The following is a 27,500-nucleotide window of genomic DNA, read 5'->3' as shown; positions in this document are numbered from 1 at the left end:
TATATATATATTTCAATTTTCACACACACACACACACACACACACACACACACACACACACACACACACACACACACTCACACACACACACACTGTATATAGGCCAACAAAGTTGATTTCCAACACCTTCCCTCCACCCGTGTGACAGGCTGTATGTGGAGTAAATGTGGAGCTGACACTTTCAGGCTTGTATGGTAAACCACAAAGTGCCCCAAACTCCCTCTGTGATGGAGGCTGTTTCCGTGCCACGGAGCACCAAGAAACCACTTAGCTGCTCCACGCAACCCCGGCCTCCTTCCCTGACAGTGAGGGGCATGGGATTAAAATGTCCAACATACAAGTGCAACACGGAACTACGCCCGATCTATACCATGCATGTGGTCATCCAGTGTTTGGAAGGAATCACTGCATGGTGCAGCACGTTGAGGAGCTCATTGTGTCGAAATAAGATGAAATAAAAGAGGATCAGATGAGAAAATGTTTTTTTTTTTAATCCCAGAGAAATCCAAGTGTCCGAACAGGCAAATCAAAAAAGAGAACAAATCAAATTAAATGTAATAAATGCATATATACAGGAGTATCAACGAGCTTTTCAACTGGAAAAATCACAATTTATACCCGAATGTTTTGTTGTTGTTTTTTTGATTGGTTCATTTGTGTCCAAATCAACTTTGATATAATATAAGCTATATTTTAAGAGGTATGGGGTGTTAGGATCATTTATTTTATTTTATTGTGGATTTGACATGATTTTGTTTTCCATGGTCTATAGGAAGTCGCCAACTCTCATGCAGATTTAATGTCTTCTTTAGTTTGCTTAATGTGTCCAAAACCGCTGCAGAAAGAACCATTAAATAAAATGAAGGGGTCGTTTTCCTTTACGTGCATAGAGGGACAATGTTGCGTTTTATTTTTCTAAAATCGATTCAGCCTGCATGCCGTTATTCTGCATATCTGAACATCCTAAAAATATTCTTACTTTCAATGCATGGAAAAGTTAACCAAACTAAATTTGGTGACAATGATATCTTGCAGATCCATTGTATATTTCAGCCATACTTTGTAGTTATTTTAGATATTTGCTTTAATCCACTGAGTGTTAAACTTTTTTGTTTGTATGTTTTTGGGATTTTTTTTGTTTTTGTTTTTTCCTAGGATACAACTTCTTGAATAAATTCACTTTAAATGTTGGTTTATTGGACTGTGAAATGTGGCTGAACTGCATTAAAGAGGCATTACTCTGTGGTTTTATGTGTTGGGGGGAAAAAAAGGAAATTCACGTTTTCAGAACATTTTTTCTTCTTCGGGATTTCTTTCTGCGGTCTGAATAACAACAAACTAACTGGACCTCTTTTGGACTTTTGACGCACCGTCAGACTTGATGCTTCTGAACAATCCTAGAAGTACAGGCTTAGTTTTTTTTGTCTCCTAAAATGTATTCGTCAAATTAATTAACAATTAAAAAAAAGTTTTAGTATAAATGTCAAAGTAAATAAAACACTTAAAAAAAGGTGAAAAAGGAAAAAAGAATCGTGGGAAAAAGGAAAAAATAACATTTAGATCTATTTTTTCTTCTGTTTTTCTTTCTGTATTCCTGACCTTAATTGGTTTAGATATATGTTAATCAATGCGCAACTTAAGTCACTGAACTTTTCTTTGGAAAAAAATATTTCAATGCCTATCTGAAAAACTTTTTGGAAAACAGTTGGAAAAAAAGATGCAAAAAAAAACCAAACAATAAATCGTTTCAATATAGCCCCTTGTCAAAAGTCTCCAATAATAAAATAATCTATGCGACCAAAGATAAATGAAATTTCCCGTTCACAGACATCAGCACACTCTCAATACACACTGAACGGGGGGATATTCAAAACTTTCGACTGTGTCCGAAATCATGCTGCGACCTTTGACATAAAGCGAATTGGACCTCTACTTATTAAGGCCAAAAAGATAAAAGCGCCTGAACTTGTGTCCAGAGGTCACTAGAGACCGCTTGTCACGTTGCCACTGATTTCATTGATGTGGTAAAAAGGGTAATACGGTACGGTCACTTTGTTCCCAAAGGGCATTATTAAAGAGGTCTAATTTCAGCAAAATCCCTTCATAAGTCTCTATCTTAATGCCTGAGCTGTACCATTCTCTTAACCAGATAATAACACGTGACTTTGAATTCATGTTAAGGATATACACAACTCCATGTATGGGTTCATCAAGATTAAAAAAAAAAATGATGGAAATTCAATATTTTCTTTTATTTTCATAAATGAATAAGCATTTAAAGTCTTGTTTAGCTAATGCATTTTTGACTTTTGTGGAAATGGGAAATCATTTTCCAGTCACCAAGATCCAGATCCCAGCCTTTAATGGATACATTTCCATTCCATTCCATACAAGCCATTTTTATTAAGTCTTCTGTATTTTCCATCCCAAGGTCAGGTCAAGATCTGCTGCAGCACCATTAGCAATATCTGCAAATTTCATTAAAAGAGGTGCAACATCAGCAAACTATTTTATAAAATAAATATGCAATACCATAGCAGCCACGTCTGCATTCTCAGACATTCACTGTCAATTTGATGACATTTGTCATTCATTAGCACATGATGTAAATTAACTGTAAATTTGGAACCAAATGTGTTGTTAAAGTCATTCTAAGCATGTCTATAATGACTATTATTTGTCATCAAGCAAGACAGGTTTACATTGTTAGAGAACAGAACTAGAAAATAACCCAACTTTATATATATATAACTGTGTTTTTTTTCATGTAGCTTACATTTTTGTATTTTGTGTTGGCAAACATGTTATATGTAAAAAGAATATCTAATATTCAAATTCTCATCTGCAATCACATTTAAAAAAAAATATATATATATATATTGCAATTAAAATTGGAAAAATCTTACTGTGGATTGGAAACAGACAGATTCCAGGGATCAAAGACAGCTCCATTCTATTTAATTTAACAGAATATCCTTCTGCTATTGAGTGATAAGCTCCAGCGGTCTGCCTCTTTTATGTCTCAGCCCATTGGGTCTCTGCAATTAATTCACTTGCATGAACATAATGAATTCATTGTATTTATTAAGACCATTAATTACTGCAAAGTCATTCAACGCAGATGTTAATAACCGACATGAACTAATTATGAACACAATATAAAACATTCAATTGTTACACGAAGTCTTTGTAATCAATACATTAATTTATGCGTTCTTCATGTTATGGTATATGGTTAAGTGCTTTAAGAATATTTATAGAATACCTATACTCTGTTTTGGCAACTTTTAACTCCAGGTTTGCCACAGTTGTGCCTCTTGCCACAATAATTGTTTGGTCTAATGTATTGAAATTCTGTCACCTTCTACAACCTGCAGCAATATTGTAACTGACACCTGCACAGGCCTATCAGGATGATTCTGCCAATGCCACATTCACCAAAAGGCTGCCCTTAACGCGTCTCTCATTAGTCGAATGAATCCCTCTCATTTTTATTAGAAGACCAAGACGATAGTAGATTGTCACTAAAGATGGCAGCTTTCGACCAGTTGTCTGCCACAGTTGTAGGTCTTGCCCAGCCTTCATCTTCTCAAGGGAATCATCTAACCTCTGGTGCTTATACCCTAGTGAGGACCACAGTCACCTTGGGGCGGCCCCAAACCCATCCTGCCAGCCATCAGATGACAGTAATGAGTGGAATGGCTCTCATTTATTAGTTCTAATCAGCAAGGACTTATGAGACGACAAGAACCCAGCTCCAATGTAACAGGATCTGTTTGCTGGTGGGACCAACTGCATTGAGCAACTTGAGACACAAAAATACATAGTTGTGGCCACCTTTTAAACATTGCCTTCACACGCATCATGAGTAAAGAGGAGTCCAGGAATCACAGTCTGCCTCCCTGAGATGATATGCTGGTCACTGATTTCCCCCTTGGTAGTGGATGGCTGGACAATGGCTAGGAAGCCTGTTGACACCAGGAGCCACACCCAGGAGATGGTCAATACATGAAAACAGTCCTATAAGTTAGCTACTTTTTGTATAGCAGCAGATTAAAATATAGTACTGTTATCATTGTCTTTGTTGCACGTTGTTATAGACAGGCTCAATGGCTGATGACCTACAGGAAGATTTCAAGATTGCTGGTCACCGGTCACTCCTGATGAACCTGATGGGCATCCCTGTGACATAGTAATGGCTATGATGGGGGACTCTTGGACATGGCTGTCCGTCACAGCGATATGCAAAAGGGGCAGAGAGGAGTTCCTCAATTGCCTACTGTGTCCTGTCCCTCTGCTGGTACATTCTCCTGTACCAGAACTAACCAGTATAATGCTGACCGTACCAGTCAGCCAAAATACACGCTAGCCTCTTTCCACACTAGTTCTCCCATGTTTCCCAAGGACAGGAGCCCCAAGTGTGTGTGGTAGTTCTAGGCGTGTGGCTTGTTCCTAATCCGCTGACCTAACCCCCAAGAAAGAGGAGCGCTGCAATCCTCACCATTCCGCAGTGTTGCAGGACATGTGTTGATGGATGTGTTGATGGATGTCAAGAAAATGGTAAATGTTTGTATGAAGATTATTACCGCTTCACCAAGAAATAAAAGTGCTATAATATCATCACCGGGAGCCCGGATCTACGGATCTAATCTAGTCTGTGTCCACAGACTCCAATCATAACTGTCCAAAAGAGCTTTGTTTATTGATAACAATAAATTGGCGAGAGATTGCATTATTGCACCGTTTTGAACATATCAGGCTCAATCAGAGGCAAAACCACACACTGAACACTAGGCTAGTATAATATATTGAGGCCCATAGGCCACATGTCAGCACTAACCAGCTTGTGTTCCTGAGATGATGGATAGGTTTGAGGAAGTCAGCCATAGTACAGCATTTCTCAAGCTATTTTTCAAACTTCTGAAACGAGGACTGCTTCAATGCTATGGGAAAATGGCTGTGTTTCATAGATGTGGTTAAGGAGAAGCTTTATCCAGTGCGTAGCTCTTATCAAACATCATTCACAAACAATTACGTCACCCTTAGACTGCTCGGTGTTTGAAGTTTTGAGCTTTTTCTGCAGATCACACATTTGGATGAAACACACCCAATTCTACATGTGGAAACGTGAATGTTTGTCAAGGCTTTGACGGCAGGGGCCAATCAGGATGACATGGGATTGTTGGCGTATTGCCATAGATATACAAATGTCCCTTGGTGGAGCATCATGTGATATGGCAAGATACAGTATGTGTGCACACTCTCTAGGGATAGATAGGTTGCTACATCTGGGGTACAACCTCAACTTCCAGCAAGCTGTCCCCCCTTCAATGAGGTAAAAGAGACAGGGATCAAAGCAGAATCCCAGGAGATAACGAAGCTGTCCCAGAAGGAAACAATCACCATTATTACCCCCAAAGAGAGAGACAGGTCTCTCATTCCAAAGAAAAAGGTGAAATGATACCTATCATGTTTTTTAAAGGCTTAAACATTCACCCCATTGGACAACATTTAAGTACAGTAAGATTTTTTTTATTGTTATCTTTTAATTAGGCCTGGGCTTAAAAATAGCGAACCTGTCATTTAATAGGCAATTTCTTTTTAACCCTCAAGATTGGTTGGATGGATAGGCCGTGAAGGGGGAGAGCGAATAACAAGATCTGCTACATATGATGGGGCTAACCCATGTGATTTTATAGGTTAAAGTTAATGAAGCACTTTGAAACTTGTGCAAATGTGGAACACATCCTGGTGAAGGGAGAAGAGAACAGAGAAAAAATGTTGAATGTTGTAGTTAAGATTAATTATGCTGGTCAGAAAACAGAACATTGCAAGTACATTGCAGCAGTCGAGTCAATCCACAACAAAGGCATAAACAAGGACCTCTGCCTCTGTAATAGATACTGATTGATTGATTGATTGCAGTTGGATTTGGGCAATGTATCAGAGATGATGAAAACACTTTTAGTAAAGGTCTTTACAGTATATGCTGGTCAAATGAGTGCACAGGATTGAAAATAACAACAGATTTTTGACTGACTCTCTGTGATAGTGCCTTCCCTCAATAGTAAAAAATGGCAACATACAACAAAGATCTGAGTCTACCAACCTACAAATCGAAGAAGGATGTTTTTTCCTTAGACTGTGCAGTCTTAGAAAAAGTTGGCCAGGAGTTTGTCGACAAAGACAGTGGATAGGCATCAAATCTTGACACTATTCACGCTACGAGAGTCCGCACAGGCTACACCAGTCAATGTACCAGACTCCTGTAGCATGTCCAGCAGCTTATCTCTGGAGCAAATTCTACCTGAGAAGAAACATACCTGAGTGTCTAGCTTTGCTCTTGAGTCCAATAAGTATTGATTCCTTATCCTTATCCTTTTACTTGTGCTTGGACCCCCCTCAGTTTTCCTTAAGTAGGTCCAGTACGCCCTGCAGTTTTCTACTGGACAGTGATTCAAAGGGAGAAAATCCTGTGGAGGCCTGGAATCTCCCACACTGCAAATTAAAGAGGGTCCAGCGACCTATTCCATTTTCAACTATCTTGTGAACAAACTCATCGTGTCGTGTCATGTTAGTGGCACTGCTCCAGGATACTGGGTTGCATAATCCACCAGGAATAAGTGGTGTCTCCATGTGAGGGGTCCAATGGCCCGATGAGGTCCATCCCAATTATTTACAAGGAACAACTTTGGGACGGGGAAGCAATGGTGCATTTGGGGTGGCTGGTGGATTGACTTATTAGACACAGGACACACACCACCATTGAAGATCTGCGCGAATCCCCGGACATTAGAAAAGGAGCCATGATGGAGTTCAGTGTGTTAGCGTAGCCCAGGTGACCAGCCATGCGGTTGTGATGAGCCATCTGGAAAACCATTTCCACACATGATCTCTGAGTGTTTCACTCTGTACAGTTTATCATGTATAACGCAGAAGTACTGGGGAGCACAGACTGTGTCAGGGCACACCTGTTGACCATCAATTTTCATCGCTTGGTCAAAGCCTGAGTGTAGGGTGTCATCATGAGACTGCTTTGGGAACTAATAACAGGGGGTGAGTCAGGCAGGAGCTAACCACAGCCTTCAAACTCCGCTTTTCCAGCTACAGTGAATTTCGACAGTCACTACAGGCCCATATCTTATTTTCCCCGATGATGCCTCGGTCCGTCCCCCATGTAGAACCATGCCCTGGTGGATCAGGGTCTGCTTACAACCCTGAGTCCAACGGAGCCTTATGAATACCCCCTTGTATCTGTACCGGTACACTGGACCTCCCTGCTGGACCAGGAGCAGTGCCCAGCTCACCAATGACCCAGACCACTCAGCCTGGTGATCATGTTCAGAAACATGAGCTATCAAAAACCTTGATTTCCTCTTTCTGCCCTATTTTCCTCCTTGTTTTACTTTTCACCATCAGAGCTCTCCCACTTCTCTAGAGGAATATAAAGACTGCACTAATGGCAAACCTAGAGCTTAAAAAGCAAATGCTTTACAAAACAATAAAACAGTGAGTAAAAACAAAGAAAAAGTGAGTGGTAAACACAGATTTGTGCGTTTATGAGCACCATCCTGTCTGATGCAGTTCTTTGTTTTTGTTCTGCAGACACCTTTTTCACAACAGTAGGTAGTAGAAAAAGATAATAAAAGGTCCTGGGTATTCATTCCCTTTTTGGATCCAGAAGTTTGACGATTCAATTCTGAAATCAGGGCTATGGTAAGTCACATGAGATGATTACTTCAACAAATTCTCCGGATCAGCGCAGGTTCCTGGGCGTTTGCGAGGCACCGATGATTAAGGGATTCCGGATTCCCCGACGCAAAACTCAGTCAGCCAGGTAGGTCTCATTTGTTGACCTGCCTGAGGAGGTTGTTGCTCACGGAAAAATATCTGTCCACTGGGGTGCAGTTAAGAGAGCACTGTTTGCTATAATCCATATTGAATAGGACGGATTCACACATTGCATTCAACCAGAAATAAATCATTTTAACATTGCGTGTCATGACTTTTAGGTGGAACGCTTTTTTGGATCCACACATTGCTTTCTTCTGCCTAAATACCTTTCGACAGAATTGAATGTACCGCAGGCGTCATATAAGGTATGATGGGAAACGAGAAAATAAAATGTTTTGTAGATAAGCGCTATTGATAAAGGTATTTGTTTTTAACCAAACGGATCTAATATTTTGATCCACTAACGTCGCGTCTCTCGCCGACGCCGTCTCAGCGGCAGCGTTTCACCCACGTCACTTCCGGCCTCCTCTTTTCCTTCCATCTTGCGTCCCGCGTGTGTCGCCTGTTGATAGAACAGGTCCGTGCAGCGCAGACCGGCCTCTCCCTGCGCCATTTCTCCCCCTCGACCCGCGGCAGAAGGTAAAACGAAACCCGCGAAACGCGCCGTGAAAGCTCTCGACGTGACGCCCCCGGGCGCTGCGTGTCGTTTAGATATCGCCAGTTTGAAGGGCGCGGGTGTCGGGCCCCGACAATTCGCTTCCCTAAGCGTGCTCCATGTTGATTGAGCAACACGCCGGTGGTATTTGCAACGACACTGGATCCACACGGCCATGGAAATGTACATCATCAGTTAGTTTACTGACGTCAAACCGAGCGAAACGACAGGCGACGTGCTCTGAACCCGCTCGAGAAAAACACTTCACATCCGGTTTCATTGTGTATGTCAACAAAGGAAGAATACGTTTTTTGTTACTTTGGTTTACTATCTACTACTGTCTACGTCCACCATGACACTGACAGCTCCTAAAATGTCGTATATCTGCTCGAGCTTATCGCTCAGTCACTGCTCAACCACACCCACACCAGTGGTGGGTGGGGGTGGGTGGGGGTGGGGACCGAATTTCCTGTTTTTGGGCAAACACTTTCAGAAGTGTAACCGAAACGTGGGTCCTCACTATCCCGGTGTATTTACTCGGACCTCACCTTTGATAGCAGTAAATGTGTGTGTGTCGTTTATTTGACTTGCAGTTATAAGCTTGTGTGATATGTTTAATGCCAAGATCAGTTAAAGAAAAAATATTAACTTGATCTTAGCGTTATTTAATATACATTTCTCAAAAATGTTGGGGTGTTGTGTACCTACTGTGCTGACCAAGGAGCAGCTATTTATATTTATTTGACTATTGAATTGAGCCTATGGAATTGTTGTGTCAGTCTTTCCAAGAGTGTGTGTCCCGAAACAAACGCAAACTGTGGAACTTCCATACAGTAAGCGTGAGCCAAACTCTGATTATGTGGATTATCTGTCGAGTGTACTTGATATGACTCAAATGATGTGATTTTTATTTTATTATTATTATTTTTTCTCCAGATGAAAGAAACAATGAATCAAGAAAAACTCGCCAAACTTCAGGCACAAGTTCGCATTGGTGGAAAGGTAGGTTTCATTGTTCTGTATGTTCTGTTATAAGCACATAATCACACATGCTGGGTTTGCAGGGTGCAGGGCCAGAATGACAACTTTAAACTGAATAAACTTTGGTTTGTTTTCCTTGTAATGGGGACAAATATTTTCACAGAACATGCTCAGATGTTTAAATGTAACTCAATATGGACGATGTCTGTACCTTTTGTATCTGTACCTTGAGACTTTCGTTGCCATGATGGAATTTATAGGAAAGCCAGGGTATAAAGTAGGCTCACTGTACACTTTCTCAACTCAGGCTCAATAGAGAAAACTCAAGTACTGGAATGACGATGCTTCACTAGAAATGTATATAAAACACATCCTATTGGAATACGACTATGCTACACCACTGTACGGCAGGCCAGTTTAGACTTGAAGTGAACAGGTTTAGACAAATGGATCATCAACGGCGGCTGCATGCACATTTAATGGAGCTGCAGGTCAGGATAGGTTGTTATTTTAGGGTGACACATCCAGTGTTGCTAGGATTCAGTGTAGGGATACGCAAATGCTGGTACGGGCCTTGCATAGTCATTTAAGTGCTCCGTTACGTAGATCTGATGTTGGAGGTATATTGTATTTTATATCAAGTTCCTGTTTAATTTTTGGAAATTGTCGGCAGATCCATGTTATATTCGATTTTGTTTCAAAATTAAGAGTAAATCCTAATTAAGAGACTAGTAAAGACCCTGGGTCTTTATTAGCGTTATCACAATATTATTGTGACAAATGGTGTGTGTGTGTGTGTGTGTTCAGTAGTCATTTGTGCCTCCCCAATTAGCGTTTATCCATCAATTGTAAATGAATAGTAAATACTAAATTGTCAAATTGTGTGATCTACTATTTTGTAATAAACCCAGTAAGTCTTATTTCAAATTAGGTCTGCCTCCGTTAAAAGTTGTGTTTTTGTGAGTTTTTATGTATTTTTCACCACAACGTATCCACAGTGGAAATGATGAAGTTGGATTTTTTTTTTTGACAAATGAGAGAATTGCGTCCTAATCCCCAACAGGGCAGCGCTCGCAGAAAGAGGAAGGTTGTACACAGAACGGCAACTGCAGATGACAAAAAGCTCCAGTTCTCCCTAAAGAAACTCGGCGTCAACAATATATCTGGTATTGAAGAGGTAGGCAAACGATGCGTTATTTATTCAGCACCCGTGGTTTTGGCGTTGGAATGTTTTGAGAACACCTTGTTGTGTGTTGCAGGTCAACATGTTCACAAACCAGGGCACGGTCATCCACTTCAACAACCCCAAAGTACAGGCCTCGCTGGCCGCCAACACTTTCACTATTACCGGCCACGCGGAGACCAAGCAGCTGACGGAGATGCTGCCCGGCATCCTCAACCAGCTGGGAGCCGACAGCCTGACCAGTCTGCGGCGGCTAGCCGAGGCCCTGCCCAAACAGGGTCAGTCCGGGGAGGAGATGATGAGACGGCTTTGATGAAACGCCTATCAAACTTTCTGACCACCAATGTGTTTTTGACAGCTAACGTAGACAATGGCTTCTGACAAGTCTTTAATGTTCTCTCTTCCAGCTGTTGATGGCAAAGCACCGATCGCTACACTAGACGAAGAGGATGATGAAGTTCCAGGTTGGTGCTGAAATTCATGTCATCCATAATGAAATAAACAATGGAAACTAGCCGCTCTGTGTTCATCAGAGCAAGTTTCACTCTGAAAGTGACAATAATGTAGCGATGAAAGATTTGATTATTTGGGGGGGGATTCGGTCTTTACGAGTCTCTCGGTAAAGGCTCTTGGTTGTTTGGTTGAGTTGGTGTTACGCATGGGGAGTGAACGAAGGAGGACTTCTGGGGAATGATGAACGAGAGCAAGAAGACAAGTTTTACGTGTTTTTGGTGGTCTTTCTAGTGGTTGATAGGAGGGTAGTGTGCCGTGGAATTATTTCATTGTATTCTCTGGGAACGCTGAACTACATTGAAAGCAACTTGCATTTGTCAGTTTTTATATTTTGAAATACCACTGCTGTCTTTGGGACAATGGTTTGATTAATATATATGTTGTGTTATTATACAGAATATGAACTATATTTTAGGGACTGTGTACTCACAGCTGTGCAGTAAATTCCCACAAATAATTTTCCAACACCCTCAATCAGTCATTCATATATACACTACTCACAAAAAGTTAGGGATATTTGGCTTTAGGGTGAAATTTATGGAAAATGTAAAAAGTTCACGCTACAGTGATATTATATCATGAAAGTAGGAAGTAGGGCATTTAAGTAGAAGCATGCAATGGTGATTTCCTCATCTCAAACAATTTATTGAAACAAAAGCCAACAACAGTGGTGGGTTTACCACAACAAAAAATGTCAATGTCTCAATAACTTGTCATGTGCCCTTGAGCATCAAGTACAGCTTGATAACCACGTCTCATGCTGTTCACAAGTCGACTTATTGTCTGCTGAGGCCTGGCACCCCACTCTTCTTGAAGGGCGGCCCTCAGGTCATTGAGGTTCTGGGGCACAGAGTTACGAGCCTCTACACGACGACTCAGCTGATCCATAGGTTTTCTATGGGATTCAGGTCTGGAGAAAGTGCAGGCCACTCCATTTGAGGTACCCCAGTCTCCAGCAGCCGTTCCCTAAGGATGCGACCTCGATGAGCTGGTGCATTGTCATCCATAAAGGTCTAATTAGGCCTGTGTTGTTCATGCAGGGGCACAATGACTGGATTAATGATGTTATTCAGGTAGTATGGGCTTGTCACTGTACCATTCACAGAGTGTAGGGCAGTTCTGTATTGACTAGACACACCTGCCCACACTGTAACACCACCACCACCAAAGGCTCGTCTGGTGACAACAGTGGCTGATGCATAGCGCTCTCCTTGACGTCTCCAACATCGTTGACGTCCATCATTTCTGCTCAACGTGAATCGACTTTCATCAGAGAACAGCACTGAGGCCACTGGTCCCTCGTCCAGTGTAAATGCTCCCTGGCCCATGCAAGACAATGATGCCTGTGCCTGGTGGTGTGGTCAGGTATCCTTGCAGGTCGTCTAGCACGCAGACCACGCTGATGTAAACGGTTTTGAATGGTCTGACGTGACACTTGGGTGCCTCTCATCTCCCTTAAATGTGCCCGGAGTTGAGTGGCATTCATCATCCGGTTCCACAGGGCACTGTTCACAATGAAGCGCTCATCAGTGTGGGATGTGGCCAAAGGACGTCCACTTCTATGTCTTTCTGTGACTCTTCCAGTGTCTCTGTTGCAACCTGCTGATGACACTCTGTGACACTCTAAGCTCAGTGGCCACTTCCCTCTGAGAACATCCTGTTTGAAGCCTCACAATGGTGAGGTACTGTTGATCAGTTGTTAGGTGTCGCCTTGGTCTCATGATGTCAAAATGTGAACAGCATGATGAAGAGGACTGTTTAAATACCAATTCTAATTGAACCAGGAAATGTATCGGTCGATTCATGGATCAAACACCTGTTGTGAATTTTTCCGTTCAGCTCCTTGTGAGAGAACAGCAAGTTGTGCAAAAAGTACTGAAACAATGAACAGTTGGACATGTGCATTCAAAAGTTTAGAGAAGGTCAAATTAAGTTCACCTGTAAAGGTTATAGTGTATTTTAGGTTCATCCTGAAATTTCACCCGAAAGCCGAATATCCCTTACTGTGTGTGTGTGTGTGTGTGTGTGTGTGTGTGTGTGTGTGTGTGTGTGTGTGTGTGTGTGTGTGTGTGTGTGTGTGTGTGTGTGTGTGTGTGTGTGTGTGTGTGAGAGAATACTGATAATCATCCATTTATTTTGATGCTGCTCTCCGTCTTCTCCTTTGACCTTTAACATTTTAGTTGTGTTGTGGCACCTGCAGCAGTGGAACATACTGGAATAATTCCTTATGATTTTTCTAATGCATAAACAGTACACTTTCATGGGGAAGTATTTTATGCCACTGTTGTTGGCTTCATGTTGTACAAGGAATCAGTAAGACCAATTCCAACCCAAACAGAAATTAAACGTTGACATTAGATCAGCAAAGCAGTTCTGTTTTCAGCTGTGATTTCTCGATGGTCCGATTCTACGAATGGCGTGGGCTCCACCTGTGTTTACTTCGGCAGGTTTTGTTTCTCCTGGCTCGCTGGAAGGGGTCACGGCAAGATCCATCAACGACCAGATGATGGTGTGGTGACGGGGGGTTAATGTTTCAAACTTGTGTTCCGTGTTTTTAAATTCCTAAACCCTGCTTTTCTTTGCAGTGAAAACGGGCCAAACACATGAGGTTACCATTATAATTATCCTACCTTTTCTGAGGACTCCCCTTTCCCCCCTGTAACCCAAGTTTTCAACAATCGGAACAAACGATTACACATGTATTTGAAGCCAGATGCCGTCGCGTTAATCATTGGGAGTTCAATTTCTTTTGTTCGCTCTCTGAAAAGGGTCTATTTTCAAACCATTTTGAATTGTTTCCATTTTAACCCCAGATGCTCTAAGCCACAAAGTCGGACGGCGGATTTCTAATATTTCATTGAGCAATTTAGGCCGATCTTTTGATGTCCTCTGCCAGGATTTTCACAGCTGCTTGTAGTAGTTGCGAGGGGCCCGTATTCGGAGCACAGCTTTGAATCTTTAGACAGGGACACTGGGTTAGGATTGTATTATGTTTCAGATAAATATTCTCGCGAAATGTGTTGCCAGGAGGACACGCCTTTCTCCCTCACTCTCTATTAATCAACCGGTTTTGCTTCAGATCTGGTGGAGAACTTCGACGAGGCTTCCAAGGACGAGGCCAACTAAAGGAAGTGGAAACGGCAGGAGCACGGAGGAGCGAGAGGACTCGACGGGCACAAATAATTTTATACATTTGCAGATGTGGAAAGTACTTGTAAAAAAAAAAAAATGCTGTTACTGTATGGTAGTGGATTTTTTTTTTGCAATAAAACTACATTTGAAAGTTTTTATTTTTATTTTTTAACTACAAGCGTTTCATTTTTTTCTCGGGTTTGTTTCAGTCTCTACAACAAAGGAACTATTCCTAAAGCTATGACTGATAATGACCAATAAAATGTCATCGCAAATGGGAAATCAAACTTTCTATTTCTTTGTCTGTATATTGTATAGGATGGATAAATATTTGACTACCACATACATATTGTGTCACTTGAAAATCCATTATTATTTCCAAATACTTAGTTGTACGATTTCAGTACTTACAATAGAGACAATTACAACTAGAAATGAAAGCTATATCTTCAGGAAATTGGTCAGGGGTAACGTAAAATAAGTGCTGACTTGCAAATGGGCTAAAACTCAATTGGTCTCAAGCCAGGTCCTTTTAAATATACAAGTACTGCTCACTTAACGACCGAGTTCCGTTCCTAGGACCAGGTTGTTAAGCGAATTGGTCGATAAGCGAGGACCTGTGTTATTTCACTGTGAGGGGGCTTTGCCATTGCAAACGCTAGCGTAGGGAATACTGACAGACTGCGGAATGAGACCGAGAACGGTGATGAGATGTATACAGTGTATATAGTATATATAATATATATAGGTTATAGTGTATACCATATATACAGTGTATATAGTATGTAAAGGGTGATGCTCAATGAGATGCTTGACGCTGAGACGACACGCACGCAGTGCACGCAGCGTACAATACAGACTGGTCAGAGCTGGTCGTAAGTCCGAACCGTCGTTAAACAGGTAGGTTGTTAAGTGAAGACTTCCTGTTACTTGATAACAACTTAATAACAACACTTAGTAATATAAGGAATATATAACATTGTCTCCATAAAATCAGTTTCTGCGAATGGATCAATAACTCAAAACATCACTTGGTTTCGCTATCTCAATATAAATCTCGGGTTAAGTACCACACTTGTGAGATGTAAGACTCATTAAGTAGAGGACAACTACAGTCTTTAAATAAGGCCTTTGATATCTCAATCCAAATCATTCTTACATACATTTAATATTTGATACAATGACTAACACATTGTTTGCGCTTTCAACTTAAATGCATGCTTTTAATATCAGTTACAGTGCAATTATGAGGACAAACTGAAACCATAAAACAGTCACAAACGTGCAGATTAGGTAGACATTGAGACCATTAATTACCTGAGTATGTCAATGGTCACAGATATAAAACAACACTATAACAACAGTGGCAAACAATTCCCATAAAGATGTTCAAAAATCACAATACAGTAATGGAGGTTAACATCACGAAAACGTAAGTTTGTTTTTCTGTCACTGTAACCATAGTTCAAATACAACTTGTCCAAACAACCAATAAATAAACATTACAAATTATTAGAGTCTATGGGCTCAAAGTTGATAAAGATCTATAACCAAAAAAAAATGAGGACAGTTCTTCGATGCCACGGTACAATTTCCAGCTCAGTTCAACGCTGATACTGTACTTTTACCCAAGGTCTTACACATTGTTCAAACATTGTTGCAAATCCAACAACAAATAAATACAAAGAAAAACAACTGCATCAGGGTGGTACCATGGTGTAGGTGAAGCACAGCCCAATAGTCTAATTTACACCTGGAATTAAGAATGCAGGTTATCCGGAGTATAAATTACCCTAAATGTGCATTCACACATTTTCAAAATCAATTTCATTTAAATACATGTAATTATATTTTCAATGGTGGTGCTCAGACTAGAGGACTTAACGATTTTAGTGCTCAGATTGATTTTGATTGGCATATACATTAACCTATATAGTATATAAGTAGGAACACACATCACCCTTAAATATATAACATGTGCAAAGTAACTCGGATTTGAATCCAACTAAGGGAGGCACATCAGAATAAGAGCACTGCATTGCGTTATTATCACTCAAGCACACAGTTATTTATCACCGCAACCTTTGTCCCATAAAATGGCATTAAATCCAAAATATTGAATATTTGATCAGGGGTCATTTAGAAATTGACCCAGAACCCCTTCGACCTGTAGTCTGAACATCACCGCAGTCTGCATCTAGATCAGATACAATGTTTCTTGCACTTTGAAAGTGGCCTGGTTGGTGGAAAATGTGTTCAATGTTATCAAAACTGTTATTTTGTACCTGCCATGACAGCTCATCCTAGTGTGATTTGCAACTCCATTTTCAATTTGAAATGTAGAAATGTGCAAATTCAAAAAAATTGTAAGATGTGCACAGTCCATTCCGCAAGGCTACACACCAGCACTCTGTCATTGAGATTTTTTCCCCCTTCATCCGACTCACAATGTAAACAAAACAAACACGTTTTTTGGATCACATACAAGCCTCCTTTTGTATGTGGTATAAAATTCAGATACGAATCTGATCTTCACACAACAAATAGAAAATAAATAAAAAATCACTCCACACTCCTGCTGTGCATCCAAATTATTCAGTTGATGGAGGTAGTGGAAAATGGAAAATTCAGTGGCCAAGAAAGTCAAATATTTGAAAGCCCTTGGGTGTCACTCCAAAAAATGGGAAGGAATTTAACTTTCCAAACCTGGGCACATACGTGTGTCATAGACGATGTATGAGCATGTAACTACAAACCACAATTCACAAAATCATGGAGAGTCGTGGATAAGGACTAAGAAATGGAGCAAAAAATTAAAGGATAGGTTTATAATTTTTCAACTCAGCCCATTTCAAAATATTTGGCACAGACCAGTTCTACCAGTAGGACTGGGGTCATAAAATACAGAACCCGTTCTTTGTGTTATGCGCTTCAAAAGTTGGTTTCTGAGACAAATCCACCTGCAGTATGACGGGCTTTTACGTGATCATCCAGAGGCCTCACCAGGCGACTCTGACTCCAGAGGTCACTCTCTGATTCCCATCAGCAACTTCAGTAAATGTGCCTCCATCACCTGTTGAACTACAAAGACAAAGATGTTTCACGAGGAAAGCTAAGTATTTGTCATATCAAAACACTTCATTTTATTTTATAATTAGTGACCCTGTCGTAGTCACATAGGCTGTACTGCATCATAGTCACATAGGTTGTACCGTGTTTTAGTCACATACGTAGGTTGTACCGTGTCGTAGTCACATAGGCTGTACTGCATCATAGTCACATAGGTTGTACCGTGTTTTAGTCACATACGTAGGTTGTACCGTGTCGTAGTCACATAGGCTGTACTGCATCATAGTCACATAGGTTGTACCGTCTTTTAGTCACATACGTAGGTTGTACCGTGTCGTAGTCATATAGGATGTACCCCATCGTAGTCACATAGGCTGTACCGCGTCTTAGTTACATAGGATGTACCCCATCGTAGTCACATAGGATGTACCGCGTCGTAGTCACATAGGCTCTACCGCGTCGTAGTCACATAGGATGTACCCCGTCGTAGTCACATAGGCTGTACCGCGTCGTAGTCACATAGGCTGTACCGCGTTGTAGTCACATACGTAGGCTGTACCCCATCGTAGTCACATAGGCTGTACCGTGTCGTAGTCACATGGGCTGTACCCCATCGTAGTCACATAGGATGTACCCTGTTGTAGTCACATAGGTTGTACAGTGTCGTAGTCACATAGGTTGTACCTCGTCATAGTCACATAGGCTGTACCCCATCGTAGTCACATAGGCTGTACCGCCTCGTAGTCACATAGGTAGCACCCCGTCTTAGTCACATACTGTAGGCTGTAGTCATGTAGTGTACCCTGTCATAGACACGTAGGTTGTACCCTGTCATACTCACGTAGGTGTACCCTGCCGTAGTCACGTAGTCTGTACCCTGTTGTAGTCATGTAGGTTGTACCCTTGTCATAGTCACATAGGTTGTACCCTGTCGTAGACACATAGGTTGTACCCTGTCCAATTCTCAGCTGCTAGTTGCCATTGATCGAAAGATACCCATAACCTACTGCCATTCAAGTCCGGCTATATGGCAATATACACTACTCACAAAAAGTTAGGGATATTCGGCTTTCGGATGAAATTTCAGGATGAACCTAAAATGCACCATAACCTTCCGCATCCTTAGGGAACGGCTGCTGTAGAATTGGGTACCTCAAATGGAGTGTCCTGCACTTTCTCCAGACCTGAATCCCACAGAAAACCTATGAGATCAGCTGAGTCGTCGTGTAGAGGCTCCTAACTCTGTCCCCCAGAACCTCAGTGACCTGAGGGCCGCCCTTCAAGAAGAGTGGGGTGCCAGGCCTCAGCAGACAATGTCGACTTGTGAACAGCATGAGACGTCGTTGTCAAGCTGTAATTGATGCTCAAGGGCACATGACAAGTTATTGAGACATTGACATTTTTTGTTGTGGTAAACCCACCACTGTTGTTGGCTTTTGTTTCAATAAATTGTTTGAGATGAGGAAATCACCATTGCATGCTTCTACTTAAATGCCCTACTTCCTACTTTCATGATATAATATCACTGTAGCGTGAACTTTTTACATTTTCCATAAATTTCACCCGAAAGCCAAATATCCCTAACTTTTTGTAATTAGTGAATATGGCACTTGGCAAATGATGAACCCAGATAAAGACAGACTTAAAATACAATACAAAAATACAATTTAGGGCCTTGTTTTTTTGATGATTTGATTCAATGGTTTTTAAAAAAATGGAATCACCCAACTTCAACCATGATTGCATTGTGTTAAAGCCAACCTCATTGAAAATGCAGGAGTTTACACTTGTTTGTAATAATTGTAAATGAAATAAATGAGCAGTGACATGTGCAACTGCAGATATTTTTGTTATTTCCACTTCTGTTATGACAGCTATACAAAAATATTTGAAAGGTCAAAAGGCCAAAATTTGCCTGGGTCTGAATGTGTGTATGTGTGTAATATAGATACCGTTCCTATGGCCCATAGCCACAGCCATGTCCATCGCATTGAATCCCGAATCTGACTCAATGGTTGGGTCAGCACCACTTTCTGAAAGCCGAAATGCCAATATTTAATAACAAAACGTAGTAATATAAGGAATACATAACATATTGTCCACATGCAACTGCTAAAATGAACAATAACAGGATATTACTATTGGCCCCAAAATTCTCACCTAATAGGATTTCTACACAGCGGACATGATTCCCATGGACGGCATACAGCAGAGGAGCACCTCCATTCTGAAACCCAAAAACTGCATTACAATAGCTGTGTCCAACAACACATGCTAGGATATAACAATATTAACAAGAATCAACAAGTCAGATGCTCAATGCTAACATGAATTTTGATTAAAAATGTTTAAAATCAAAACAAATGTTTTCTATCTTATGAGATGACTTACCCAATCGTATTCATTGACGTCAACGCCACAATCAATGAGCATTTTTACGATGTCTGTGTAGCCTTTACTGCAGGCCAGAGAGAGTGCACTTTCCCTCCCTTTGGCAAGGAGGTTGGGATCGGCACCCTAAGGCCATAAAGGTCAGAGTGATCGTCAATTAAAAGATGGATGGATGGATGGATGGATGGATGGATAGATAGATAGATAGATAGATAGATAGATAGATAGATAGATAGATAGATAGATAGATAGATAGATAGATAGATAGATAGATAGATAGATAGATAGATAGATAGATAGATAGATAGATAGACAGGCAGACAGATAGAAAGAGAGATAGATAGATAGATCCATCCATCCATCTATCCTACGCTTATGGCTTAACAACAAAGTATAATTGTAAATTTTTTAGACTCAAATTTTAAATAACTTTCCTGTCATTGTATTACCATTAATTTAAGAGTAAAAGAGGCAATTTGCTTTACTACAGCATATTAGTTATGCATTATTCATTTTTCAATGATTTCAATGGGTTCCCTTACGTTTTGGAGCAGGAACTCAACAACAGCTATTTGTCCATGTGCAGCTGCCCACATCAGTGGAGTGAATCCCTCCTCGTCCTGGAGATTTATCACAGTCTCTGGGGAAGACAATTCACAGAAAAGATTAAAAAAAAAAAAGAAATTGCATCAGAATCTGAATAAAGAATTAAGTCAAAAGAATATATTTTTAAACTTCGGAATAACGTAACTTGTTGAGAAATCTCTCACCTTGTTCAATCCTGCTGGCCAGGAAAACCATCTCCCCTTGTGCGGCCAGTTGATGAATAGACAATGCTGAAAAGACAAGTTGCTATAATCTGTGCATGTGTACATTCATGTCCTGTTGAATAAATATACACAAGGACATATCAACTAGTTCATGGTTCATGCTGGCATGACAAAATGAAATTCAATGACTTTCAAGTACTCTTTTAAGCACAATTTTTTTTTTCATTTTCAAGCACTTCACGCAAAACAAATGTAATCAATTTTGAACGTGATCTTTAACAATTAAAATATAATATAATCTTAATGTTAATCATTGTCTATTATTTATATAAGTATATCTATATTCCTGTTATTAATCTCATTGTCATCAACCAAGTGTCTATTTCCCACTATGCTGGATTAAAGTTGCATTTCCATTGGAATAATCTGTCAAAGCTATGAATTGTCTCAATTACAATTTGGATAACAAAACCAGGGGGAATATCACAGGTTTTCAATTACCGTGTTTTTTTCAAGGCCCTTTCAAGCACCTCAGCACAAAAGGGGGCTGTTTTCAAGCATTTCAAGCACCTTAAGGACCCAGTATGAACCCTGCTCATTTGACAGAGCCCAGCAGGGATCATAGCCTAGTATTAAAGTCAAAGTTTCTTCACTTCTCGTCATACTCACAGTGCACCAGGAGAGGTGTGGACGAGACCTCGTTGCCACGGTGCTTATTTGTGAGTGTGGTGGACTGCTTGATGGGAGAGAAATGTTTGGTGGTGGACGGCGTGTACACGTGACGCACTTGAATTCCCGGCGATGGGGAGGTCTTAATGTTGCACTCAGCTAAAAAGCAAAAAAAGGAGGAAACACTAACATTAGACTCCAACACATGCCACGGAAGTTGAGCCACATGGGCAGGAGAGGACATTACATTAAATAAGACCATGTAGATATCAAAATAGGGGTAAAGCTCAAGTTTTTATTGGCCAATTGGGAGACAACTGGTTGCACAACATCTTATTGACAGCAGAGAAGTGGTGGAAGAAGTACTCAGACCTTTTACTTTAGTCAAAGTACAAATACCATGATGCAAAATGACGTGAGTAAAAGAAAATAGACCACATTGACTTTTCTACTTAAGTAAAAGTATGAGTACTTTCTTGCTCTTAAATGCACTTATTGTATTAAAAGTAAAAGTACTTATGACTAGTACTTTTAGGTAATTTACATACTTGTTCAAGTAAATTCGGCAATACACAATAAAGCTAAAGTCAATAATAAAATACCTAAAAATTAACCTACAAATAAGCGATTGACAATAGAATCTAGCAAAATACAATAAACCTCATGATAAACAATACAAAATAGAAATAAACAAACCTAAACAATTAACAATAAACAATAAAAATAATCCAAAAAAATGAGGGGGAAAAAAGGAAATATACACAAAACCTAAAAAAATAACAATAAACAATACACCTACTCCAACAATTCACGTTCTAGCAGTTGTGTAATTGGTGCAGTTTTGTGCAATTTGCATAGATCAATCTATGGAATGAAAATATGTCACAGAAGATAGGTGTATGTTTTTGTGATTATTGATATTTCCCTGTAGATATTTGTTGTGAAATGTGGTGGAGCAAAAGTCGTAGTTCTCTGATACTGAATACGCTTAAGTACTTTGTTCCTTCCTACCACTACAACGGAGATCTCTCACGGACCAAAACACTAAAAGGAGGTAAACAAAAAGCTGTATGGCGTGTTTACCTTTAAACAAGACAGAAGCCACCTCCAGGTCGGAGTTGACCTGGTCCTGGATGTTCTTGCTGTCCTCCTCATTCAGCGACTTGACAAACCTGGAGCACACGTTCATGTCGAAGCGGTTGGGCAGGATGAACTTGATCCCCATCGCTACATTTTGGGTCCCGGGTTCCTCTTCGCCTGCTGTCTCTTCCGTCTTAATGTTCATGTCTGGCAGGACGCAGATCCCCTCCATGGCCTCAGCGACCATGGGACAGTCACCTGTCCGCTCAGACACTGGCAGGGCATCCATGGCTGGGCGTCTGGTTACACCAGTCAGTATGAATCTGGAGAGGAGACATGAGAATTCATGTATTATTTAATAACAATAGTACAATGTAATAATAATAATAATAATAATAATAAACGTCGAGTAATTGCAGAAGAGCTTTCTTTTGACATTTCAACAAAAACAATTTCCTCATATTTGGATGGAAACATCTGATGGTGGAATCTGACGAGTGTTACAAAATGAGTTGCTCAAACAATCGTGAGCAGGTGATGATGTAGTAAGTGTGACAGATAGGCTAGGCTAGCTTGTTAGCTGCCTGATGTAGCAGGCTCGCCAGCAGCAACGCTAAACCTATTTCATTTTTACCGGGTGAAGCCCATAGATTTTGACACTCAAAACGAGTTATTCATCTTTATACACTCACCTCAACACCCACTCGCGAAGACAAGGACAATTATCCCCGAAGAGGCATTTTTTTCTTTTCTTCATATATTCTTGACCTTCTCCTCGTTGTTTTGATCGAACTGCGCAAGCGCACGGGAGTGACGCGCCGTCGCGGTGTCCACGGTGAGCGCTTAGGCTGCGTTGCGTTGAGCGCGGAACTCGGAAAATTCCCACTCGGACACGGGCGAGGCCGTTTAAAGTCGCTCCGCAGGTCGAGGTCGAAACGCGGGAGCAGATCGCTCAGGCTCGGGGCTGCGGAGGTGACTGACCCGACGTCACAGCGACATGGCGGCACAAACTGTTCATGGTGAATGGAATTCCCAGTGCATTGGTTTTTGATTGAAAACGCGACTATCTTCGACCTAAGCGTTTCTATATTTGTATCCCTGTGTAGATGCTCAACAAACGTTTAATAATGACGTACATCTTTTCCCGAACGGTGGCAACGTCGTAACACATTAGCTCGAAAGTGGACACTACTGACGCGGTGGTACCGATTTCCGAGTTTAAATGGAACGCAGCAAACGGCGTCTATACTACACTGTTTTTTGACGGGTCACTTATTTCAGCGAGACACCGCACAAGTCTACAGCAGGGTCCATACATTTATCAGAGTCGGAGTCAGAGTCAGAATCAGAATAGTCCTTCTTGCCAAGTAAGTTTACACGAACAATGATTATAATATATAATATATAATATATAATAACTAATATTATACCAATGATTGTATGTATGTATTTGTATATTGATAATGATTGCCATAACATGATAATAAGTAAGATAAAGATATTATAAAGATGAAGATACTTTATTAATCCCTAAAGGGAAATTCCAGAAAAAGCTGCCGTTTGGAGAGTTTTGCCAGAAAAGAGAGCACAATATAAACACAAGAAAATACCAAATAAACACAAGAGGCTGACAAAGTAATAACATCCATGTAAAGTGTTAAAAGATGCAGCAATGCATTGTAGTGTACAGTTTAATGTTGAACTTCATCATAATCTGACAAAAAGTAAAGTGAAGCAGGAAATATAAAGTATTAATAGAGCATTTTATATAAATTAATAATTTAACTACAACTAATCCCGTAAGATAGTTGTAAGACATTCCAATTCTGCGTAATATCCTATTTATGGCTTGCCTGGGAGATTATAGATTTTCTGAGGTCACTCACCAGGGTTAGTGTATAAACAAATAAAATGAAATAAAATTAAAAAAGAAATTTAAAAAATGAAATAAACATGTACACCCTGCTTTAGTCTTAAATAGAAAGATATTTTGAAAGTATGAACTTTTTTAGACAATATATTTATTATATTTAGTAATTAAAAGTTACAACACATTAATCTGATTGAAGGATTTTGCATAATATTTGCACATCTTGGGGATCTGTCAAATCCTTCCAAACGGAGGCATGAACACAGCTTCTGCCCTTGACATTTAGTCGGTTTAATGTTTGCTTTTTTCCACACTCCACAGAATCACCCAGACTCATCCCAGAATCACCCTTAATCCCCTTGAAATGGATTAAGGGTGATTCTGGGTACCAAAAAATCAGAAACTATTATTATTTTAAGGATACCAAATATTACAAGACCTTAGCTTTTCACTACAAGCATGACTAATTCCCAATATAAATACTTCCATATTTTTCCATATTTTTTTAAACATGAAATCATATGCAAATTACAGATCTTTTTGTCTCTTTCTCTATCTTGTTTGCATAAAATCAGTACATGTGTCTAATTGGCCTATGGGGAGACTTTATGTTCTGCTTCCAAATATATACATGAAAATGACAATTATTAGTCAAGATTCAAGATTCAAGAGGTTTATTTGTCACATACATATAGATATGTTCTAGTCTAGTATTATTATTATTGTTGATTAATCTTCCCCAATAAGGTCCAAAACAGGAAAATGTTAAGCACACTATTTTATATTTACAAAGTCACATTTTTTAATCTCATTCTAAGATCCATACATTTTTCAAGATGATTTTACAGTAATGGTGGTTGAAAGTTCAATAGTAACTTTGCATATCTAGTTTATTCAAGCAAAAACAAACCGCATGACAAATTCATAAGCCGCTGATGTTAAAATTCACATTGAGATACAACGAATGAACCAGAAAACCAGTTGACAAAACTGGACGAGATTGGTTTCTCAGTGCTTCCCGAAGTTGCCAACTGATCACTAACAAGCTCTTTGGGTCCCTGAGGGCCACTCTGGAAACTGTGCTGTATAGCTCTCGGATGGTTGTGTTTTTGCCTCCTGCTGTTCGGTTGAGGAGGGACCATGACGTGATCCCAGACAACAGAATCAGCCACAGCTCAGAGAGGTTGTTTTGTGTGTGTGTGTGTGTGTGTGTGTGTGTTGTCTGTGTGTGTGTGTGTGTGTGTGTGTGTGCGCGTGTGCCTGTGCGTGTGTGTGTGTGTTAAAGCGTCTTTGTGCCGGTTGTTATCACTGTTTACTTGTTTGTTTGTGTTTGCCGTCTCTAATGAGGAGGTCAAGGGTCGTGGCCCATCCCGGCCGCATTGATGACACTAGGGGGTCTTGAGAAGAAAGAACTTCCAGGTCAGTTGCATTGAGCAGATTGTCTCGCTCTCTCTATGTCCAAATCACACGCAACTTCAGTCTCAGCTGCATGGTTCCAAAAGCATACAAGGGTTAGTCCTGTGATCAAATCCCAGAATATTCCCGTACGGCTCTCGCCATCTACAGGTCACTTTGGACTCAAAACTTTGACGATGACTGAGGTGGACAATGGTATTTGCACGGACAGGTCACCACTAGATGTACTTTTAATGTTTTGGTTTATTGCAACTAATAGTGTAGAATTGTTCAAATCACGCTATTGGTTTGAATAATTCTGTTCAAACTAATAGTGTAGTTTGAACAGAATTGAATCTGTTCTAACTACACTATTATAATGTATGAGCAATGTGTGTACTAAAATAAAGTAAAGTTCAGAGGAATTTGAACGCACCACGATAACACGCTGCGAACAGCCTCGTTTTAATTAAGGTCTGCAACCTTGAGCTGCAAGTGCCTCTGTACATTTTATTATCAAACTACCATTCCAGGAATACATATTTCAAAACAAATGGGTTACTCACGAATAATTCAAATTCTATTAGATTCAACAACTGTTACAATTATGTAACTGACGGTCACCTTTTACCATCACATAACCAATGGTTTCTGGTGCGTGTTTCACCGCCCTCCTACAGCCACTAGATGGCAGTATTGGTCAAACAGAAGTACGATTTCTTATTTTACTCTCGCCTACAGGTGGCGCCAGACCCCACACCGATCGTCACCATAATTAACGCAACAATTAGGAGTACACTGGTTTGCTTCTCACCGAGAACGAGCCAAATATACGCGAAATAAACATTTTGTCAGCAACTTCGTTTCACCGGTTACATTCACAATTAGATAATTCGTTTCCATTGCAGGACACTGACGGCCTGTAGTTTACTGCCTATACGACTGAGGAAAGAACAAACAGAGTCAGTAAAGTTCGTGCACTGCTTACGTAGTTTTATTACAACAGGTACGACAATGGTGCACTCCGGTCCGATACCAAGGTGTGAGCCATGAGACAGGGTTCTGTCTCATCTTACGAGCCCCTCTCCCCCCCAGGGGAAAGGGGCTTTTTTTTTTAATGAATGTAACATCGACTGCTACTAACTCCAGTCCTGTTTGAAGCCAAAAAAAAAATATTTATTAGGGACTTTATAAAACACAACAAAAACTTTGCAAAGTGTTGACATTCATGTTACAGGTAAAGGGCATTTTTCACCCCTTGGTTTGAGCGTGGTGGCATCGTGTGGTGAGGTTGCAGATGAACACCCCTCCCCGCGGCGATACAACACCGCGGCCTCCGTGGAAGAGACGGCTGCGGCCGGACTCTGCCAACCACGCCCCACACAAACCTCGCCTCCAACAAAACACGCCCACTTGTACAGGATGCTACGGTGGCTGAGGAAGACCATACAGCATAGCATATCAAAATAAATTGAACATGTTATTAAAGGCAACAACTGTGGCAGTTATTAAGAAAAGAAATAAGGATAACCTTGTCAATGCGTTTGAGTCACAGCAATATATGACTTTCAGCTCAATTATTAACAACCATAAAACATTGTTCATGCATTGCAGACCTTTAGGCTCCCCCTTTTTTAAACCCAAATTTACTGTTCAAAAAGTTTATAATAATGTATCAAACTGCAGGAGAATCTAAACTGGAAAATCCAGTGGTGAAACTGTGGACATTAATTTGACTCAATGGTTTTCATAGCCCTCTCCAGTTTTGAGGGCATTCTTGGATCAAGCCATATACGAGTATCAGCAATTCATAAATCCATCAAACCTGATCCTTGAAACTACCCCTGTACCCTCATCGAGTGAGGCATCTAGATATACATATATACAGTATATTTACAATACTTAAAATTTTAGACAAATAATAAAAAATTTGACAAAAAATGGCTTAGCTCACAAATACCAGAAATGAATAAATGGAAAGAAACATTTTATGAGGTATACCAAATGGAATTAATAACAAAATAAATTAAAGCCTCCTCTTTGGGCTGAGGAGGAAGA

The 27,500-nt window shown here is 40.4% G+C and overlaps 2 protein-coding genes across 2 annotated transcripts; one reads left to right on the top strand and one right to left on the bottom strand.

Moving 5' to 3' along the window:
- Positions 1-8,262: 8,262 nt before the first annotated feature.
- btf3 (basic transcription factor 3) lies at positions 8,263-14,352 on the top strand. Its single transcript, XM_080017802.1, has 6 exons — positions 8,263-8,373; positions 9,326-9,391; positions 10,434-10,547; positions 10,630-10,831; positions 10,961-11,017; positions 14,146-14,352. Exons 2-6 carry the CDS (start codon positions 9,326-9,328, stop codon positions 14,190-14,192), a joined length of 486 nt encoding a protein of 161 aa, XP_079873928.1. The 5' UTR covers positions 8,263-8,373; the 3' UTR covers positions 14,193-14,352.
- A 1,048-nt stretch (positions 14,353-15,400) lies between these two features.
- ankra2 (ankyrin repeat, family A (RFXANK-like), 2) lies at positions 15,401-22,971 on the bottom strand. Its single transcript, XM_080018014.1, has 9 exons — positions 22,870-22,971; positions 22,181-22,500; positions 21,098-21,256; positions 20,429-20,494; positions 20,201-20,298; positions 19,659-19,784; positions 19,428-19,494; positions 19,220-19,300; positions 15,401-17,279 (listed from the first exon to the last, which is right to left on the bottom strand). The coding sequence occupies exons 1-9, from the start codon at positions 22,932-22,934 to the stop codon at positions 17,224-17,226; spliced, it is 1,038 nt and encodes a 345-aa protein (XP_079874140.1). The 5' UTR covers positions 22,935-22,971; the 3' UTR covers positions 15,401-17,223.
- Between the last annotated feature and the right edge of the window lie 4,529 nt (positions 22,972-27,500).

Source organism: Zeus faber, assembly GCF_960531495.2.
Source record: "Zeus faber genome assembly, chromosome: 17".
Taxonomy (NCBI): Eukaryota; Metazoa; Chordata; class Actinopteri; order Zeiformes; family Zeidae; genus Zeus; species Zeus faber.
This window is presented reverse-complemented; position numbering and strand designations above follow the sequence as displayed.

Coding starts and splice junctions, on each gene's coding strand:
- btf3 (XM_080017802.1), top strand. CDS start 9,326: ATGAAAGAAACAATGAATCAAGAAAAACTCGCCAAACTTCAGGCACAA. Junction 9,392..10,433: donor AAGTTCGCATTGGTGGAAAG/GTAGGTTTCATT, acceptor AATCCCCAACAG/GGCAGCGCTCGCAGAAAGAG. Junction 11,018..14,145: donor AGAGGATGATGAAGTTCCAG/GTTGGTGCTGAA, acceptor GTTTTGCTTCAG/ATCTGGTGGAGAACTTCGAC.
- ankra2 (XM_080018014.1), bottom strand. CDS start 22,934: ATGAAGAAAAGAAAAAAATGCCTCTTCGGGGATAATTGTCCTTGTCTT. Junction 21,257..22,180: donor GGCTTCTGTCTTGTTTAAAG/GTAAACACGCCA, acceptor TTTGCTTTTTAG/CTGAGTGCAACATTAAGACC. Junction 19,301..19,427: donor CTGTGTAGAAATCCTATTAG/GTGAGAATTTTG, acceptor TTCGGCTTTCAG/AAAGTGGTGCTGACCCAACC.